General features: G+C 44.6%; 1 protein-coding gene across 1 annotated transcript in view; it reads left to right on the forward strand.

Annotated features, from left to right (window-relative positions):
* Positions 1–20,938, forward strand: part of LOC110524482 (copine-8-like) — a 73,541-nt gene that overhangs the window by 27,056 nt on the left and 25,547 nt on the right. Inside the window, exons 5-6 of the mRNA XM_021604185.2 lie at positions 8,433–8,472; positions 20,167–20,243. Coding sequence (XP_021459860.1) covers positions 8,433–8,472; positions 20,167–20,243 — 117 coding nt within the window. The remainder of the gene's footprint in view (positions 1–8,432; positions 8,473–20,166; positions 20,244–20,938) is intronic.

The following is a 20,938-nucleotide window of genomic DNA, read 5'->3' on the forward strand; positions in this document are numbered from 1 at the left end:
GAGAGTGGTGCTCTGTGTGAGTTCAAGTTGAGTTAAGAATAAAATATGTATCAAGTGTGAGAAGGGAGATGTCAATGTTCACCTTTTAAATAAAAAGCAAATTACATTTTATTAGTCACATACACCGAATACAATTTCACCTTACAGTGAAATGCTTACTTACGAGGCCCCAACCAACAGTGCAGTTTCAAAAAATATGGTTAAGAATAAGAGATAAAAGTAACAAGTAATTAAAGAGGAGCAGTAAAAAAATAGCAATATATACAGGGGGGTGCCGGTACAAAGTCAATGTGCGGGGGCACCGGTTAGTTGAGGTAGTATGTACATGTAGGTGGAGTTAATTAAAGTGACTATCAAACAGGCAAAGCATCAACAGAGAGTGACAGTGGTGTGGAGAGGGGGGGGGGGGTGGCAATGTGAATAGTCTGGGTAGCCATTTGACTAGATGTTTAGGAGTCTTATGGCTTGGGGGTAGAAGCTGTTTAGAAGCCTCTTGAACCTAAACTTGGCGTGCCGGTACTGCTTGCCGTATGGTAGCAGAGAGAACAGTCTATGAATAGGGTGGCTGGAGACAATTTTTAGGGCCTTTCTCTGACACCGCCTGGTATAGAGGTCCTGGATGGCAGGAAGCTTGGCCCCAGTGATGTACTTGGCCGTTCGCACTACCCTCTGTAGTGCCTTGCGGTCGGAGGCCGAGCAGTTGCCATATCAGGCAATGTAGCAACCTGTCAGGATGCTCTCGATGGTGCGGCTGTAAAACCTTTTGAGGATGTGAGGACCCATGTCAAATCTTTTCAGTCTCCTGAAGGGGAATAGGTTTTGTCGTGCCCGCTTCACAACTGTCTTGTTGTGCTTGGACCATGTTAATTTTTTGGTGATGTGGACACAAAGGAACTTGAAGCTCTCAACCTGCTCCACTGCAGCCCTGTCGATGAGAATAGGGGCTTGCTCGGTCCTCTTTTTCCTGTAGTCCACAATCATCTCCTTTGTCTTGATGACGTTGAGGGAGAGGTTGTTGTCCTGGCACCACACGGCCAGGTCTCTGACCTCCTCCCTATAGGCTGTCTCGTTGTTGTCGGTGATCAGGCCTACCTGTCATCTGCAAATTGAATGATGGTGTTGGAGGCGTGCCTGGCCGTGCAGTCATGAGTGAATAGTGAGTACAGGAGGGGGCTACGCATGCACCCCTGAGGGGCCCCTGTGTTGAAGATTAGTGCGGAGGGTGTGTTGCTGCCTACCCTTACCACCTGGGGGCGGTCCGTCAGGAAGTCCAGGATCCAGTTGTAGAGGGAGGTGTTTAGTCCCAGGGTCCTTAGCTTATTGATGAGCTTTGTGTGCACTATGGTATTGAACGCTGAGCTGTAGTCAATGAATAGCATTCTCACATAGGTGTTCCTTTTGTCCAGGTGGGAAAGGGCAGTGTGGAGTGCAATAGAGACTGTACCATCTGTGGATCTGTTGTGGCGGTATGCAAATTGGAGTGCGTCTAGGGTTTCTGGGATGATGGTGTTGATGTGAGCCATGACCAGCCTTTCAGAGCACGTCATGGCTGCAGACGTGAGTGCTACGGGTCGGTAATCATTTAGGCAGGTTACCTTAGCGTTCTTGGGCACATGCACTATGGTGGTCTGCTTGAAACATGTTGGTATTACAGACTCGGACAGGGAGAGGTTGAAAATGTCAGTGAAAGCACTTGCTAGTTGGTCAGCGCATGCTCGCAGTATACGTCCTGGTAATCCATCTGGCCTTGTGAATGTTGACCTGTCTAAAGGTCTTACTCACATCGACTGCGGAGAGTGTAATCACACAGTCTTCCGGTACAGCTGGTGCTCTCATGCGTGTTTCAGTGTTATTTGCCTCGAAACGAGCATAGAAGTAGTTAAGCTCATCCAATAGGCTCATGTCACTGGCCAGCTCTCAGCTGTGCTTCCCTTTGTAGTCTGTAATGGTTTGCAGGCCCTGCAACATCCGACGAGTGTCAGAACCGGTGTAGTACGACTCGATCTTAGTCCTGTATTGACACTTTGCCTGTTTGATGGTTCGTCGGAGGGCATAGCGGAATTTCTTATAAACTTCCAGGTTAGAGTCCTGCTCCTTGAAAGCGGCAGCTCTAGCCTTTAGCTCAGTACGGATGCTGCCTGTAATCCATGGTTTCTGGTTGGGGTATGTACGTACGTACGGTCACTGTTGGGACGATGTCATTGATGCACTTAATTATGAAGCCATCGACAGATGTGGTGTACTCCTCAATGCCATTGGAGGAATCCCGGAACATATTCCAGTCTGTGCTAGCAAAATAGTCCTGTAGCATAGCATCTGCTCCATCTGACCAATTTTTTTATTGATCTAGTCACTGGTTCTTCCTGCTTTAATTTTTGCTTGTAAGCAGGAATCAGGAGGATAGTATTTTGTTCAGATTTGTCAAAGGGAGAGCTTTGTATGCATCTGTGTGTGGAGTATAGGTGGTCCAGAGTTATTTTCCCTCTGGTTGCACATTTATGTTGATAGAAATGAGGTAAGTCTGATTTAAGTTTCCCTGCATTAAAGTCCCCGGCTACTAGGAGCGCCGCCTCTGGGTGAGCGTTTTCTTGTTTGCTTATGGCGGAATACAGCTCATTCAGTGCTATCTTAATGCCAGCCTCTGACTGTGGTGGTATGTAAACAGCGACAAAGAATATAGATGAAAGCTCTCTTGGTAGGTAATGTGGTCTGCAGCTTTTCATGAGAAACTCTACCTCAGGTGAGCAACAGCTCGAAACTTCCTTAGATATTGTGCACCAGCTGTTGTTTACAAAAAATACATAGACCCCCGCCCCTTGTCTTACCAGACACCAGCTGTATGTTGATATTGTCGTTGTTCGGCCACAACTCCGTGAAGCATAAGATGTTACCGTTTTTAATGTCCCTTTGGTAGTTTCATCTTCCCAATAACTCGTCCATTTTATTGTCCAAAGATTGCATGTTTGCGAGCAGAATTGAGGCGAGGGGGGGTTTATTCGATCGCCTCCTTCTCCTCAGAAGGCAGCCTGCCCTCCGGCCTTTCTTTCACGCAGATCAATGGGGTCGGGGCCTGTTATCCTCCACCTCGGGCTAGTCATGAAGTCGTGAAACAGGTTTTCATATCTTTTTTTCTACATTTCGGTATAAATTCCCTTTATGGGATGTTTTGGAACATAATACGTTCATGGGGCAAAATAAGGTTTTAGAAAGACGGATGAAAAATAACAGTTGTGAGACGTGAATATGATGCTTGTTTGTTTAAGAGCTATGCGGTAAACAGAGGTACATGTTCATTTTCTGCCTGCGTGTGTGTGAATGCCTGCCTGGGTGTTTGGTCGGTGAGAGTATGAGTAGGTTTGAGAGACAGAGAGAGCGTGAGGGTATGCGTGTGTTTGGGTTACAGATGGAGTGACAAGGAAAAGAAGATTGTGTTTGTAGCGTGTGTTTGTAGCTTAGCTCTGTTGTGAGTGGGTGAGCATCAGGCTGTATTACCATCTACACTGATGGCCTTCCAACAGCTCTTAGCAAAGAGCCGGCGGCCGAGGCTCTGCCACACTGACATTTTACATTTGAGTCATTTAGCAGGCGCTCTTATCCAGAGAGTATTACAGTTAGTGCATTCATATTAATATAGCTAGGTGAGACAACCACATACAGTTGAAGTCTGAAGTTTACATACACCTTAGCCAAATACATTTAAACTCAGTTTTTCACAATTCCTGACATTTAATCCTCCTATAAATTCCCTGTGTTAGGTCAGTTAGGATCACCACTTTATTTTTAGAATGTGAAATGTCAGAATAATAGTAGAGAGAATGATTTATTTCATCACATCCCCAGTGGGTCAGAAGTTTACATACACTCAATTAGTATTTCGTAGCATTGCCTTTAAATTGTTTAACTTGGGTCAAACATTTCGGGTAGCCTTCCACAAGCTTCCCACAATAAGTTGGGTGAATTTTGGCCTATTCCTCCTGACAGAGCTGGTGTAACTGAGATAGGTTTGTAGGCCTCCTAGCTCGCACATGCTTTTTCAGTTCTGCCCACAAATTCTCTATGGGATTGAGGTCAGGGCTTTGTGATGGCCACTCCAATACCTTGACTTTATTGTCCTTAAGCCATTTTGCCACAACTTTGGAAGTATACTTGGGGTCATTGTCCATTTGGAAGACCCATTTGCGACCAAGCTTTAACTTCCTGACTGATGTCTTGACATGTTGCTTCAATATATCCATATAATTTTCCTGCCTTATGATGCCATCTATTTTGTGAAGTGCACCAGTCCCTCCTTCAGCAAAGCACCCCCACAACATGATGCTGCCACCCCCGTGCTTTACAGTTGGGGTGGTGTTCTTCGGCTTACAAGCTTCCCCCTTTTTCCTCCGAACATAACGATGGTCATTATGGCCAAACAGTTCTATTTTTGTTTCATCAGACCAGAGGATATTTATCAAAAAAGTACAATCTTTGTCCCCATGTGCAGTTCAAACCGTAGTCTGGCTTTTTTATGGCGGTTTTGGCAAAGTGGCTTCTTCCTTGCTGAGCGGCCTTTCAGGTTATGTCAATATAGGACTCGTTTTTACTGTGGATATAGATACTTTTGTCCCTGCTTCTTACAGCATCTTAACAAGGTCCTTTGCTGTTGTTCTGGGATTGATTTGCACTTTTCGCACCAAAGTGCATTCATCTCTAGGAGACAGAATGCATCTCCTTCCTGAGTGGTATGATGGCTGTGTGGTCCCATGGTGTTTATACTTGCGTGCTATTGTTTGTACAGATGAACGTGGTACCTTCAGGCATTTGGAAATTGCTCCCAAGGATGAACCAAATTTGTGGAGGTCTGCAATTTTCTTTCTGAGTTCTTGGCTGATTTCTTTTGATTTTCCCATGATGTCAAGCAAAGAGGCACTGAGTTTGAAGGTAAGCCTTGAAATACATCCACAGGTACACCTCCAAATTTGGTCAATTAGCCTATCAGAAGCTTCTAAAACCATGACATCATTTTCTGGAATTTTCCAAGCTGTTTAAAGGCACAGTCAACTTAGTGTATTTTAACTTCTGACCCACTGGAATTGTGATACAGTGCATTACGAGTGAAATAATCTGTCTGTAAACAATTGTTGTAATGATTACTTGTGTCATGCACAAAGTAGATGTCCTAACCGATTTGCCAAAACTATAGTTTGTTAACAAGAAATTTGTGGAATGGTTGAAAAACTAGTTTCAATGACTCCAACCTATGTGTATGTAAACTTCCGACTTCAACTGTATCATAGAAATTGTATTTGTCGTGGGGATAAGACTGAATGAGATGTCTCATTTGAGATACTCTTTGAATAGGTGGGGTTTTCAGTTGACGTCTTGTAGGTGTCGGATGGTTAAGAGACAGAGGCGGCAGTGCTAGGGTAGGAATGTATGGTTTGAGCATAGCCTGAAGGTAGAGAGAGTCAGTTCCTCTTGCTGCTTTGTAGGCAAGCACCATGGTCTTGTCGTAGATGCGAGCTTCGACTGGAAGCCAGTGGAGAGTGCATAGAAGCAGCGTGACATGGAAGAACTAGGGAAGGTTGAACACCAGGCGAGCTACAGCATTCTGGATAAGTTGCAGGTGTTTAATGGTACAAGTGGGAGGCCCGCCCAGCCAACAGAGAGATGCAGAAGTCCGGACGGGAGATTACAAGTCCCTGGATTAGGACCATCACCTCTTCCTGTGTGAGGGGAACAATTGTACTCTGTGGATGTTGTAGAGCATGAACCTGCAGGAGTGAGTCACTGCTTTTATGTTTGCCGAGTGTGTTGTCCAGGGTCACGTTTATTTGTACTCTGGAAGGCGGACACTGTGGAGTTGTTCACCGTGATGGAGAAGTCTTGGAGCTGGCAGGCCATCTCCGGGAGGCAGAGCAGCTATGTATATCCTCACTAGTCACATGATTTCATCTGTAGAGAGAGGGGAGAAAGAGGTCAAGGCGTAGGGTACCTCTGTGTGAGTGAGGGCAGTGGACTCAATATGCTGAGTGAAGGAGGAGCGGAAGTCGTCGACATTCTTTCCAAAGTGGTTGACAAAGTTGTCCAGGGAGAGGGAGGTGGGGGAGGATTAGAGAAGGAGGAGGAGGTTTAAAAGAGTTTCCCTGAGTTGGAGGCAGAGGCTTGACATTTTGAGTGATAGAAAAGCTGCTTTAGCAGCAGATACAGAGGAAGAGAAGGTAGAGAGGAGGGAGTGGAAGGATGTAATTTTCCTCCGGAAATGTTGTTTTTCCTCCATTTCCTCTCCGCTTCCCGCAGCCCTGTTCTGTTAGCATGAAGTGAGTCAGTCTGCCACTGAGTTGGGAGGGCCAAGCTGGCCGGGAGAAAAGGGGACAGTGAGAGTCAAAGCATGTGAAGAGCCAGTCAGGAGAGAGGAGGATTTAGCAGAAGAGAGAGATGATAGTATAGAAAGAACAAAGATTGCAATGTTGCATTACCATCTGGGCAGGGGCTGACTGGGTAGGTGTGGAGGAGAGATGGAGAGAAAATAAACAAAGTAGTGATCAGAGACCTGGATGGGGGTTGCAGTGATATTAGTAGGCGGACAGGATCTAGTAAAGATGAGGTCAAACGCATTACCTGCGTTGTGAGTGGGAGGGGACTGGGAAATGGTGAGATTGAAAGATGAAGAGGGGGAAAGAAATTAATCAAAAGCAGACGTCGGGAGGTTGAAGTCGCCCAGTACGATAAGTTGTGCGCCATCGTCAGGAAATTAGCTTATCAAAGTGTCAAACACACTGAGGAACTCTCCAAGTGCACCTGGTGGATGGTAAATGACAACAATGTTAAAGGGATACTTTGGGATTTTGGCAATGAGGCCCTTTATCTACTTCCACAGAGTGAGATGAATTCGTGGATACCATTTTTACCCATAGACTTCCAGTAATTCCACTAACGCTAGTTAGCATTGGCTCGCGAATCTAACTCTGACTGGACACATAGACATAAAATGGTATTCACGAGTTCATCTTACTCTGGGGAAGCAGACAAGGAGGGCCTCTTAAACAAAATCCAAACGTATTCTTTAAGCTTCAGTGGACAAGTGACAGTGACCGCATGGAATGCAAATGAGGACATGGACAGGTGAGCAAGGGGAAAAAGAGAACATCTACACTTAGGAGAAATGAGTAACCCTGTGCCACCACCACGATGACTAGATGCTCACAGACTATGAGAAAATGTGTAGTCAGATGAAGAGCGAACAACTGGAGTAGCAATGTTCTCTGGGGTAATCCGTGTCTCCATCAGGACTGAACTCGGCCTTGTTGATTGCAGATTTGCAGTTCCAAACGCTGCTAGAAACCAGGAATTCCATATGGGTTGTGTGCACAGTGTACACTAAATTAGAAGGGTTGCAGCCACAGGGTGGGGAGAGTCTGTAAAATGTACAGGGAGAGGAGCAAATAGGTATAGAAACCATGCACATAGTTGAGAAAGCTACAAAAGAGTGCAATTAGGTCATCTGAAAATAAATAGGTAAGATACTAAAGTGAGAGAGTGGTGTGAAGCCTTCCTCGTATTCCTTCCTCATAAGGAAGTGTGTGTGACACACACACACATTTATCCAACCAGGAAAGCAGCCTGCCACACACGCTCAGCTGCCCGGGGGCATCCTCTCTGACAAACTCTCTCACATCAAATCAAATTTTATTAGTCACATGCGCCGAATACAACATGTGTAGACCTTACTGTGAAATGCTTACGAGCCCCTAACCAACAAAGCAGTTTAAAGAATGTGTGTTTTTGTGTGTGGGTGAGACGGAGCATGTGCAGCCAAATGCATGTCAGTGTTTTTTCTTCTTCTCCTTCTCATTAAATGAATCCTTTATGAATATTTGTGAGTGACCGAGGCAAAGACAAATAGAACATTACGCACACCTGTGCATTCTGCCGTCGGCGGGCCGGTTGCGTATCAATGTTCCCTAGTCTTATGGAATTACGTTTGCACCAACGTGGTATTGGATCATCTCTCTCCTTCTCTCAGCTGCTTGGGTGTCGGATCTCTTTTTATCCTAGATGGCACTCTGTCTGTACAGAGAAACAGATACCATCACACCTGCACACACACACACACACACACACAAGCACACACACCTGCGCATGCACCCGCTCACACACAAGCTTGCACGCACTCATTAAAACACAGGCACAGTGGAGACATCGGAGCAACGGATTAAGGAAGGGATATACTGCACTACAATAGAATTGCTCTCATCATCTTTCTTTTTGAAAAGCGTCAGCACACAGGTTGCACTTGTTTTTTTTTATTTTAAATCGTTTCTGTAGAACCTCCATTCTTGCTATGTATGAGTGTTTATAACCATTGTCGCTGGCTGCCGAGCCTTTTTGTAAAATAGTACAATGATTTTCCGCAAACAGCGATTTATACGTAATTTTCTGTTTCTGTCCAGGTACGACCTCGACTCGAAGAGCGACAACCTGTCTAAACATGTGAGTTGCCTTTTCCATCTCGTGCGTAACCAATCTCACTGTTTAGTAATGATCTCATGGGACACATACGGATATTCTCTAGAAATCCTTCCAGTCCCAAACCATATTACAGTCATGAAGCCAGGTAACTTCTCCAGCAGTGTAGCCTCAACTCCAGCTCCTCAGCCTCAGCTCCAGCCCCAGCTCAGAAATTCTATCATTTAGTGTTTTGTTGATGGTGGCGCAAAACGCTGTCTCAGGCGCCGCTCCAGAATCTCCCATAAGTGTTCAGTTGAGATCTGGTGACTGAGACGTGTGCGCGTACACACACACTTTCAACCCCCCTTTGAGACCCCACTTTCAATGTCACTGAAATCTGTTCTTCTAGCCAAAGTAACCAAAATAATGGGCAACTGGGCATTTTTACACATGACCCTTAGCATTGATTGTTTGTTAGGTATCTCAGGAACCCCGCCTCTGTGGAAGAACCTGGTTTCAATATACTTTTGTATCCCTAATTTACTCAAGTGTTTATTTTATTTTGACAGTTACCTGTATACTGTATATGATACAACATAATAATAATATAAGCCTAAGGCATACTTCTCTCCGAAGGGAGTACTATGTGTATGTGGTCTATGTGGGAATCAGACCTACAACCGTGGCATTGGTAGCGCCAACCTTACCAACCTTACCAATTGAGCCAGATCAAATGCTGTATTTCCATTGTTTGAGCCATTGTGTCATTTACATTTTTTTATGCATCCTTTAAGAACAAATTATTACAATGACGGCCTACTCCGGCCAAACCTGGGCCAATTGTGTGGTGGCCTATAGGACTCCCAATCACGGCCGGATGTGATACAGTCTGGATTTGAATCAGGGACTGTAGTGATGCCTCTTGCACTGAGATGCAGTGCCTTAGACCGCTGCGCCACCTGGGAGACCAAATGGTTGTAAGGGCTTTCATAAGGCACTGTATTTCATATCTCCCGGCTAGCTGAAGGGGTCTATCAGCCAATTCTTGGGCTACAATACCTATTTTGCCAATTGGCCTGGACCATTTTACTGCCGACACGGAGCTCCGCCGATCCATCACGACTGGTCTGCAGACATAACCGTCCGAGGGCGTTTAAACAGGCTCCACCGTCGCGACGTCCCCTGAAGGCCCATCCGCTAGCCTGCTAGCCCCGGCCCGCTAGCTGTCTGAATCGCCGTGTCTCCAGCTCGCCTAGCTACTTACTAGACCCTATGGTCACTTTGCTACACATGCCTTTCGCAAATGTAAATATGTCCTGTCCATTGCTGTTTTGGTTAGTGATTATTGTCTTATTTCACTGTAGAGCCTGCAGCCCTGCTCAATATGCCTTAGCTAGCCCTTTTGTTCCAACCCCCACACATGCGGTGACCTCCCCTGGCTTAAATTACGCCTCTAGAGACAAAACCTCTCTCATCGTCACGCAATGCTTAGGTTTACCTCCACTGTACTCACATCCTACCATACCCTTGTCTGTACATGGTTAACCTAGGCCCTGCAGCACTTAGCTCAACTCCCATTCCCCAGGCTCTCTCATTTGTTGACTTATGTAACCGTAAAAGCCTTAGTTTCATGCATGTTAACATTAGAAGCCTCCTCCCTAAGATTGTTTTATTCACTGCTTTAGCACACTCCTCCAACCCGGATGTCCTAGCTGTCTATGAATCCTGGCTTAGGAAGACCACCAAAATTCCTGAAATTTCCATTCCTAACTATAACATTTTCCGACAAGATAGAACTGTCGAAGGGGGCGGAGTTGCAATCTACTGCAGAGATAGCCTGTCATACTATCCAGGTCTGTGCCCAAACAATTTGAGCTTCTATTTTTAAAAACCCACCTTTTCAGAAACAAGTCTCTCACCGTTGCCGCTTGTTATAGACCCCCTTCAGCACCCAGCTGTGCCTTGGTCACCATATGTGAATTGATTGTCCCCCATCTATCGTCGGAGTTCGTACTGTTAGGTGACCTAAACTGGGACATGCTTAACACCCCGGTCGTCCTACAATCTAAACTAGATGCCCTCAATCTCACACAAATTATGAAGGAACCTACCAGGTACAACCCTAAATCTGTAACCATTAGGTACAACCCTAAATCTGTAACCCTATTAGATATCATCTTGACCAACTTGCCCTCTAAATACACCTCTGTTGTCTTCCACCAGGATCTCAGCGATCATTGCCTCATTGCATACGTGCATAATGGGTCAAATGACCACCCCTCATCACTGTCAAACGCTCCCTAAAACACTTCAGTAGAGGATGCATGGTTTCTCTTTTAAAGTGCTTTCCTCTCCATCTTAAATAAGCACACCTCATTCAAAAAATGTAGAACTTAACCCTAACCCTTGGTTCACCCCAGACTTGACTATCCTTGACCAGCACAATAACATCCTGTGGCGTTCTGCATTAGCATCGAATAGCCCCCACGATATGCAACTTTTCAGGAAAGTCAGGAACCAATATACACAGTCAGTTAGGAAAGCTAAGGCTAGCTTTTTCAAACAGAAATTTGCATCCTGTAGCACTAATTCCAAAAAGTTTTGGGACACTGTAAAGTCCATAGAGAATAAGAGCACCTCCTCCCAAAGGATAGGAAACATTGTCACCACCGATAAATCTACGATAATCAATCATTTCAATATTTTCTTCGGTTGGCCATGCTTTCCACCTGGCTACCCGTACCCCGGCCAACACCTCAGCACCCCCTGCAGCAGCTTTCCCTAGCCCCCCCACCCACTTCTCCTTCACCCAAATCCAGACAGCTGATTTTCTGAAAGAGCTGCAAAATCTGGATCCCTACAAATCAGCTGGGCTAGACAATCTGGACCCTCTCTTTCTAAAATTATCAGCCGAAATTGTTTCAACCCTTATTACTAGCCTATTCAGCCTCTCTTTCGTATCGTCTGAGATCCCCAAAGATCGGAAAGCTGCCGCGTGCACCCCCTCTTCAAAGGTGGAGACACTCTAGACCCAAACTGTTATAGACCCATATCCATCCTGTCCTGCCTTTCTAAAATCTTCAAAAGCCAAGTTAACAAACAGATTACCGACCCTTTTGAATCCCACCGTACCTTCTCCACTATGCAATCTGGTTTCCGAGCTGGTCATGGGTGAACCTCAGCAAAGCTCAAGGTTCTTAACAATATCATAACTGCCATTGAAAGACAGTACTTCATCGACCTGGCCTTCATCGACCTGGTCAAGGCTTTCGACTCTGTCAATCACCACATTTTTATCGGCAGACTCCACAGCATGGCTTCTCAAATGACTGGTTCACCAACTACTTCTCAGATAGAGTTCAGTGTGTCAAATCGGAGGGCCTGTTGTCCGGAACCTCTGGCAGTCTCTATGGGTGTGCCACAGGGTTCAATTCCTGGGCCGACTCTTTTCTCTGTATATGTCAGTGCTGCTGGTGATTCTCTGATCCACCTCTGCGCAGACGACACCATTCTGTATACATCCAGCCCTTCTTTGGACACTGTGCTAACAAACCTCCAAACGAGCTTCAATGCCATACAACACTCCTTCCGTCGCCTCCAACTGCTTTTAAATGCATGTAAAACCAAGTGCATGCTCTTCAACCGATTGCTGCCCGCACCCTCCCGCCCGACTAGCATCACTACTCTGGACGGTTCTGACTGAATATGTGGACAACTACAAATACCTAGGTGTCTAGTTAGACTGTAAACTCTCTTTCCAGTCACATTAAGCATCTCCAATCCAAAATTAAATCTAGAATCGGCTTCCTATTTCACAACAAAGCCTCCTTCACTCATGCTGCCAAATAAAATACCCTGTAAAACTGACTATCCTACCGATCCTCGACTTCGGCGATGTCATTTACAAAATAGCCTCCAACACTCTACTCAGCAAATTGGATGTACTCTATCACAGTGCCTTCCATTTAGTCACCAAAGTCCCATATACTACCCACCACTGCGACCTGTATGCTCTCGTTGGCTGGCTCTCACTACATATTCGTCGTCAAACCCACTGGCTCCAGGTCATCTACAAGTCTATGCTAGGTAAAGCCCCACCTTATCTCAGCTCACTGGTCACCACAGCAAAACCCACCCGTAACACGTGCTCCAGCAGGTATATTTCACAGGTCATCCCCAAAGCCAACACTCCCTTTGGCCGCCTTTCCTTCCAGTTCTCTGCTGCCAATGACTGGAACGACTTTCAAAAATCACTGAAGCTGCCTCCCGGGTGGCGCAGTGGTTAAGGGCGCTGTAGTGCAGCGCCAGCTGTGCCATCAGAGACGCTGGGTTTGCGCCCAGGCTCTGTCGTAACCGGCCGCGACCGTGAGGTCCTTGGGGCGATGCACAATTGGCCTAGCGTCGTCCGGGTTAGGAAGGGTTTGGCCGGGAGGGATATCCTTGTGTCATCGCGCACCAGCAACTCCTGTGGTGGGCCGGGCGCAGTGCACGCTAACCAAGGTTGCCAGGTGCACGGTGTTTCCTCCGACACATTGGTGCGGCTGGCTTCCGGGTTGGATGTGCGCTGTGTTAAGAAGCAGTGGGTTGGTTGGGTTGTGTATCGGAGGACGCATGACTTTCAACCTTCGTCTCTCCCGAGCCCGTACGGGAGTTGTAGCGATGAGACAAGATAGTAAAAAGGGGTAAAAAGTAATATAAAAAAATATTTAAAAAATTAAAAACTCACTGAAGCTGGAGTCTTTTATCTCCCTCTCTAACATTAAGCATCAGCTGTTAGAGCAGTTTACCGATCACTGTACCTTTCCACATCCGATCTGTAAATAGCACTACCTCATCCCCATATTGTTACTTATCCTCTTGCTCTTTTGCACCCCAGTATCTCTACTTGCACATCATTATCTGCACATCTATCACTCCAGTGTTAATGCTAAATTGTAATTATTTTGCCTCCATGGCCTATTTATTTTGCCTCTTTTGCCTCCATGGCCTATGCCTCCCTACTCTTCGACATTTGCACACACTGTACATAGATGTTTCTATTGTGTTATTGACTCTACGTTTGTTTATGTGTAACTCTGTGTTGTTTTGTCGCACTGCTTTGCTTTATCTTGGCCAGGTGAGAACTTGTTCCCAACTGACCTACCTGGTTAAATAAAGGTGAAATAAGAAAATAACATACTGAACAAAAATATGAACGCAATATGCAACAATTTAAAATATTTTACTGCGTTACAGTTCATAGAAGGAAATTAGTCAATTTAAATGCATAAATTAAGCCCTAATCTGTGGATTTCACATGACTGGACAGGAGCTCAGCCATGGGTGGGCCCGGGAGGGCATAGACCAATGGGGATCCAGGCCCAGCCAATCAGAATGAGTTTTTCACCACAAAAGGGCATTATTACAGACAGAAATACTCAGAAATACCTCAGTTCATCAGCTCTCCGGGTGGCTGGGCTCAGACGGTCCTGAAGAAGCCAGATGTGGAGGTCCTAGGCTGACATGGTTGCACGTGGTCTGCGGTTGTGAGGCCGGTTGGACATACTGCCAAATTCACTAAAAATGACTTTGGAGGTGGCTTATGGTAAAGAAATTAACATTAAAATCTCTGGCAACAGCTCTGGTGGACATTCCTGCAGTCAGCATGCCAATTGCATGCTCCCTCAAGACTTGAGACATCTGTGGCATTGTGCTGTGACAAAACCGCACATTTTAGAGTGGCCTTTTATTGTCCCCAGCAGAAGGTACACCTGTGTAATGATCATGCTTTTTAATCAGCTTCTTGATATGCCACACCTGACAGGTGGATGGATTATGTTGGCAAGGGTTGTTGCTGTTAAAGAGAATATGTTCTCAGTCAACTTACCTGGTAAAATAAGGGTTACATAAAAATGTCAATTGCTTGTGTTTCTTGGCCCAAGCAAGTCTCTTCTTATTGGTGTCCTTTAGTAGTGGTTTCTTTGTAGCAATTCGACCACGAAGGCCTGATTCACGTTACTTGAATTCTGTGAGGCATTTATTTGGGCTCCAATCTGAGTTGCAGTTAACTCTAATGAATGTATCCTCTGCGGCAGAAGTAACTCTGGGTCTTCCTTTCCTGTGGCGGTTCTCATGAGAGCCAGTTTCCTCATAGCGCCTGATGGGTTTTTTTGCGACTACTCTTGAAGACACTTTCAAAGTTCTTTGTTTTCCGCATTGACTGACCTTTATGTCTTAAAGCGAACTGTCGTTTCTCTTTGCTTATTTGAGCTGTTTTTGCTATAATATGGACTTAGTCTTTTACCAAATATTCTGTATACCACCCATACCTTGTCACAACACAACTAATTGGCTCAAACGCATTACAAAGAAAATAATTTCCACAAATGAATTTAACAAGGCACACCTGTTGAATTGAAATCCATTCCAGGTGACTACCTCATGAAGCTGGTTGAGAGAATGCCAAGAGTGTGCAAAGCTGTCATCAAGGAAAAAGGTGGCTACTTTACTACATGATTCCATGTGTTATTTCATAGTTTTGATGTCTTCACTTTTATTCTACAATGTAGAACATAGTACAAAATTAAGAAAAACACTTGAATGAGTAGGTGTGTCTAAACCTTTGTCTGGTACTGTATATTCTCGTTACCTCTCATTCACAGGTGTCCATTTCAATGAACTTGGGCGTACCTGGAAATACTACCACTCTCGTTGTCAGAGTCAGAGAATGCATTTGGTATCATGGCTGCAAGGATTAGGATTCTTGGTCGTCCAATCGAGTGTAGCCCTGAAAAGGCTACGGGCAGTCTCCAAATTCCAGGGCGACATTTCTTGCAAGTTAAACAAGTTGAAGGATCCCCCCCCGGATGTGTGCCATGGCAGGAAGACGTGGTTAGGAGAGGACAACTCAACCCAAGGCCAAGCAGTCATGCAGAAAAGGCCTTTGTTTGAACTGCTCACACACCCCTTGATGGACACACAGACCCAGTTCTTTGTGTGCACTGTGAACCAAAGTACTTTGGCCTAAAATGTAGAGTTTTAATCTTGTTAATAAAATGAAACCTGATTCTATGATGTCTCAGTGAGCAGTAATTTATATTCAATGCATGATCAAATAGAATGCATTGAAACACCTTGTATTGAGATGAAGAAAAACACCTTTTTCAGCACACAAAAATAAACCTTTATTCTTGCTTTATGAGCTCTGAAAGTAAACCACAATACGAAAGTGTCCGAGACCAGACAAGTAAACAAGTGTCTATGGAATAAAATTGAAGTCTGTGTAGTTACAAATATTTCCGATCAGTGTTAGTGTCTGCTATGAACAGACGTGTGAACAACAAACGTGTCTATGGAATAAGATGAAAGTCTGGTGTCTGGCTCCAGAGATGTCAGAACAACAACAGAACAAGTGAATTTCACTGTGTTCCCAGTTGTTCGGTTCCATGTCCTCTTCTTGAAGTCATACAGAAACTCATGCAGCTGGTGATCTAATTCCTGCCAGAGTTTTGGCGAGAGTTCTCCCATGAAATCAGCTATAGGTACCAGGGCCCTGTGGATAGGATGAGAAGAGGGGTGGGGAAATTAGGAGTGCCTGGAGAGCAGTGTGCATGGTGAGGCGAGGAGGGAAAAATCACAACAGAAGAGAGGAAAGGGGATCGGAGGGAAGGAGGAGTCTGAAAATATTTGTATTTACCTCTGAGACAAGTCTTCAATCATTTGCAATGCCTTTGCGAGTGATGTGTTAAATGCTGAGTCTGCAGGTCCTTTCTCCCTTCTCACACCAATGCTACTTCTGCTGCTGTTCTGTGGCACTGGTGAGGAGCAAGCCGGTAGAGTAGGTCTTGGAGGTGAGCCCAGGATAGAGCTTCCCAGGTCCTGCATGGAGATTGTTTCTAATTCTGCACTGCAGCTCAGTGCGTGAGATGGGCTGGGGCCGATGACCAGTCAATACTGAGGGCAGATGTAGTGCTTGGGCCAGTGAATAGGCAGTGCTGGGGCGCAGAGAACGAAACCAGGTGCTGTCTCCATTCACTAGTGTTTGTGCCTTAAAATAAAAAAGTTTAGTACACATATCCAAACCATCCAAAACGATCAATGAACATAATATCAAATATCATTAACCGAGATTACAATAGACTGTATAATGTTGCAAACGTCCTGGCCTAGCTTCTTATCTCTGTTCAAACGTTTGCACATTTTTCACTAGCTGGACCTTGCTACCAAACTTTGACTTTGGTGTTACCAATGTGGGAAGCTTATGATTTTCTTTCTCTGACAAAATGATTTTTGATCAAAAGTTGAAAAGATCTTTAGTTTAGTTGGTTGGCTTGCTTTCACTGCACGGCTATGCTGCTAGGCTAGCTAGCAACTAGCCAGCCATGTGGCTAGCACCAGAAGGCTAGCTATTGTTAGCAAAACATGGCTACTCTTTTCATCAACTACAATAGAAAATACAATATACCTCATCCTTTGGTGAAGAAGGTTGCTTTCAGTCTTCCCATGCTCCACGTGCCAAAAAAAGCCAGCAGTAACATTCCTGAAGTAGCCTTTCCACCGGCATCTCCACTGCTGCCCTTGTTTCCTTTCTTTGCCTTGAAAAACTTTTTGCGAAACCTACCCCACTTTTTCGAACGAGTGGTTTGTTCGGATCCCAGTGTCTCCTCAATCTCCCTACATGAATTTGCATTTACATGTTGGTCTTTATTTAAGGCACGGCTAGAATTGTAGTTGCGAAGGTATTTCCGTACCTACTCGGTCAACCGATGCTCAAAGTTGTCGTTCGAAATGGTTGAATCAACGCCGAGATTCGGGCTGAACCTACAAGAAGAAGAAACTTGCGTCACCACTACAGTTGACTAATCACGGACGAAGGGGCACAGACCTTCCAAACTTTGGCTGGCCTTGAGAAAAATGTTTGATTGCCAGCACAGCTGACAAAGCCCTAGCTGAACACCAAAATGAACAAAATGTCATCATAATATATGCATAAACTGTTCCGAACTGTTTCGGTTGGGAAGCATGCGCCCGCCTATAGCCTAGCTGAGACTAAGCCTATTCTCCGGGTTCTGATGTGTACAAACCTGTCCCTCTTTGCCTCTACTGGAAAGCTCACCACCACCTTTAGCCCGTCCCGCATATTAGTGACAGCACAATCCCCCGGGTGTTCTAAAATATACAGTGCCTTGCGAAAGTATTCGGCCCCCTTGAACTTTGCGACATTTTGCCACATTTCAGGCTTCAAACATAAAGATATAAAACTGTATTTTTTTGTGAAGAATCAACAACAAGTGGGACACAATCATGAAGTGGAACGACATTTATTGGATATTTCAAACTTTTTTAACAAATCAAAAACTGAAAAATTGGGCGTGCAAAATTATTCAGCCCTATAAAGTTAATACTTTGTAGCGCCACCTTTTGCTGCGATTACAGCTGTAAGTCGCTTGGGGTATGTCTCTATCAGTTTTGCACATCGAGAGACTGACATTTTTTCCCATTCCTCCTTGCAAAACAGCTCGAGCTCAGTGAGGTTGGATGGAGAGCATTTGTGAACAGCAGTTTTCAGTTCTTTCCACAGATTCTCGATTGGATTCAGGTCTGGACTTTGACTTGGCCATTCTAACACCTGGATATGTTTATTTTTGAACCATTCCATTGTAGATTTTGCTTTATGTTTTGGATCATTGTCTTGTTGGAAGACAAATCTCCGTCCCAGTCTCAGGTCTTTTGCAGACTCCATCAGGTTTTCTTCCAGAATGGTCCTGTATTTGGCTCCATCCATCTTCCCATCAATTTTAACCATCTTCCCTGTCCCTGCTGAAGAAAAGCAGGCCCAAACCATGATGCTGCCACCACCATGTTTGACAGTGGGGATGGTGTGTTCAGCTGTGTTGCTTTTACGCCAAACATAACGTTTTGCATTGTTGCCAAAAAGTTCCATTTTGGTTTCATCTGACCAGAGCACCTTCTTCCACATGTTTGGTGTGTCTCCCAGGTGGCTTGTGGCAAACTTTAAACAACACTTTTTATGGATATCTTTAAGAAATGCCACGCTTCCATAAAGGCCAGATTTGTGCAATATACAACTGATTGTTGTCCTATGGACAGAGTCTCCCACCTCAGCTGTAGATCTCTGCAGTTCATCCAGAGTGATCATGGGCCTCTTGGCTGCATCTCTGATCAGTCTTCTCCTTGTATGAGCTGAAAGTTTAGAGGGACGGCCAGGTCTTGGTAGATTTGCAGTGGTCTGATACTCCTTCCATTTCAATATTATCGCTTGCACAGTGCTCCTTGGGATGTTTAAAGCTTGGGAAATCTTTTTGTATCCAAATCCGGCTTTAAACTTCTTCACAACAGTATCTCGGACCTGCCTGGTGTGTTCCTTGTTCTTCATGATGCTCTCTGCGCTTTTAACGGACCTCTGAGACTATCACAGTGCAGGTGCATTTATACGGAGGCTTGATTACACACAGGTGGATTGTATTTATCATCATTAGTCATTTAGGTCAACATTGGATCATTCAGAGATCCTCATTGAACTTCTGGAGAGAGTTTGCTGCACTGAAAGTAAAGGGGCTGAATAATTTTGCACGCCCAATTTTTCAGTTTTTGATTTGTTAAAAAAGTTTGAAATATCCAATAAATGTCGTTCCACTTCATGATTGTGTCCCACTTGTTGTTGATTCTTCACAAAAAAATACAGTTTTATATCTTTATGTTTGAAGCCTGAAATGTGGCAAAAGGTCGCAAAGTTCAAGGGGGCCGAATACTTTCGCAAGGCACTGTACACTGAAGGAGGGATGACTGTTTTCCACACTCTCTCTTTCCGAAGAAGAGCAATGGGCCCAAGTTGCATGGTGGGACAAAGGGAGAGGAGTGATAATCACCGACAGGCAGAATAGATCCTGGGAGCAGCTTTCTGCCCGCTGGACCAAACACAGCTCATCTGTCAAGTGGATTTATTATACGCAGAGCCAGGCTGGGCCCAGTAGCATAGTACAAGTCCTCACTCTTTTGAGTCTTCACACACTGAGTTTAATTTCATTGCTCCAGCCCAAAGGGCCTGTGCGAACAACACCATGCATACAAAACTAAACAATACTACCCTCTCTACTTGTGTGAGCCACCACACTATATTGGGCAGAGAGAGAGAGAAAGACTCAAGACCGTCTGTTTGTGTCAAATGGTAAAAGCTACATAGCTTTCACACCTTCCATGGCTCAGTTGGTTAAGGCATGACGGGGCGCCTACTGTAGAAGACCAGGTTGTGGGTTTGATTCTCACCTGGGAACAATGCGTTAAGTGTATGCGCTATATGTGTTAACTCTGTGTTACCTGTAAGTCAGTGAGAACGAAAGCATCTATAAAATTACCTTCTTTACTATTAGGCTTTGTTCATCACGTATCAATGTCATTCTTCATCCCATATGCTCATAGGATTTAATAGAGAAGCTTTACAAAAAAATATTTAGTCGAAACGTAAATATCCTAGGACATTATCTTGGGCTGTGTGGCATGGTGGGGGGCTAAGCCAGGGGTTTGGGAGGTAGATGGAGGAAGATTGGAAATCATAGCTAGAATCAGGGTCACTTTTTTCCATTTGAACCTCCTTGATCTGCTCGCATAGCATTTGTGCTCATTACGTTCTGAAAATCTTACAAAAAAAATGTATATCAAATTTGTTTATTTCTCATCTATCTTTTGGGCCATTTCTCTCACACACTCTCACTCGCTCTTTCTCGTGTGTGTGTGTAGGACTTCCTTGGCCAGGCATTCTGTACCCTGGGGGAGGTGGTGGGCTCCATGGGAAGCTGCGTGGAAAAACCTCTCATGTAAGTAATGTACTGTACCGTTCTGTCACAAACACACACACACACACACACACACACACACACACACACACACACACACACACACACACACACACACACACACACCCTATTGTTGCTATTTTTGGCCTATTTCGTCCTCATTATAAAAAGCCAGGCTCGAGAGGCCACATAATTTACATGGTTTAAAGGGTTCTATTTTATTTGAAATTTTGCGTCGTTGGTATTCTATTGATGTACAGTATATTCAACATTGGGGCCAATATCGTTGCAATTCTAGTCAATTAAGGAAATAGATTGATCATTAATAACATGATTCCTAATACACTACCCCACTTTGAGAACTGTTTGTTGTTGGCTAAGCAAGGTTACCACAAATTAATGTTGAGCATTAAAAGAACCCTGTTCGTGCCTATTTAATGAAACTCAGTTGATGTACAATGCATTCGGAAAGTATTCAGACCCCTTGACTTTTTCCACATTTTGTTACATTAAAGCCTTATTCTAAATTAGATTTTTTTTTAAATGTTCTTCATCAATCTACACACAATACCCCATAATGAGAAATCAAAAACAGGTTTTTAAGAAATGAATTAGAAATTTAAAACTGGAATATAACATTTACATAAGTGTTCAGACCCTTTACTCAGTACTTTGTTGAAGCACCTCTGGCAGCGATTACAGCCTCGAGTCTTCTT

Source organism: Oncorhynchus mykiss, chromosome 1, assembly GCF_013265735.2.
Source record: "Oncorhynchus mykiss isolate Arlee chromosome 1, USDA_OmykA_1.1, whole genome shotgun sequence".
Taxonomy (NCBI): Eukaryota; Metazoa; Chordata; class Actinopteri; order Salmoniformes; family Salmonidae; genus Oncorhynchus; species Oncorhynchus mykiss.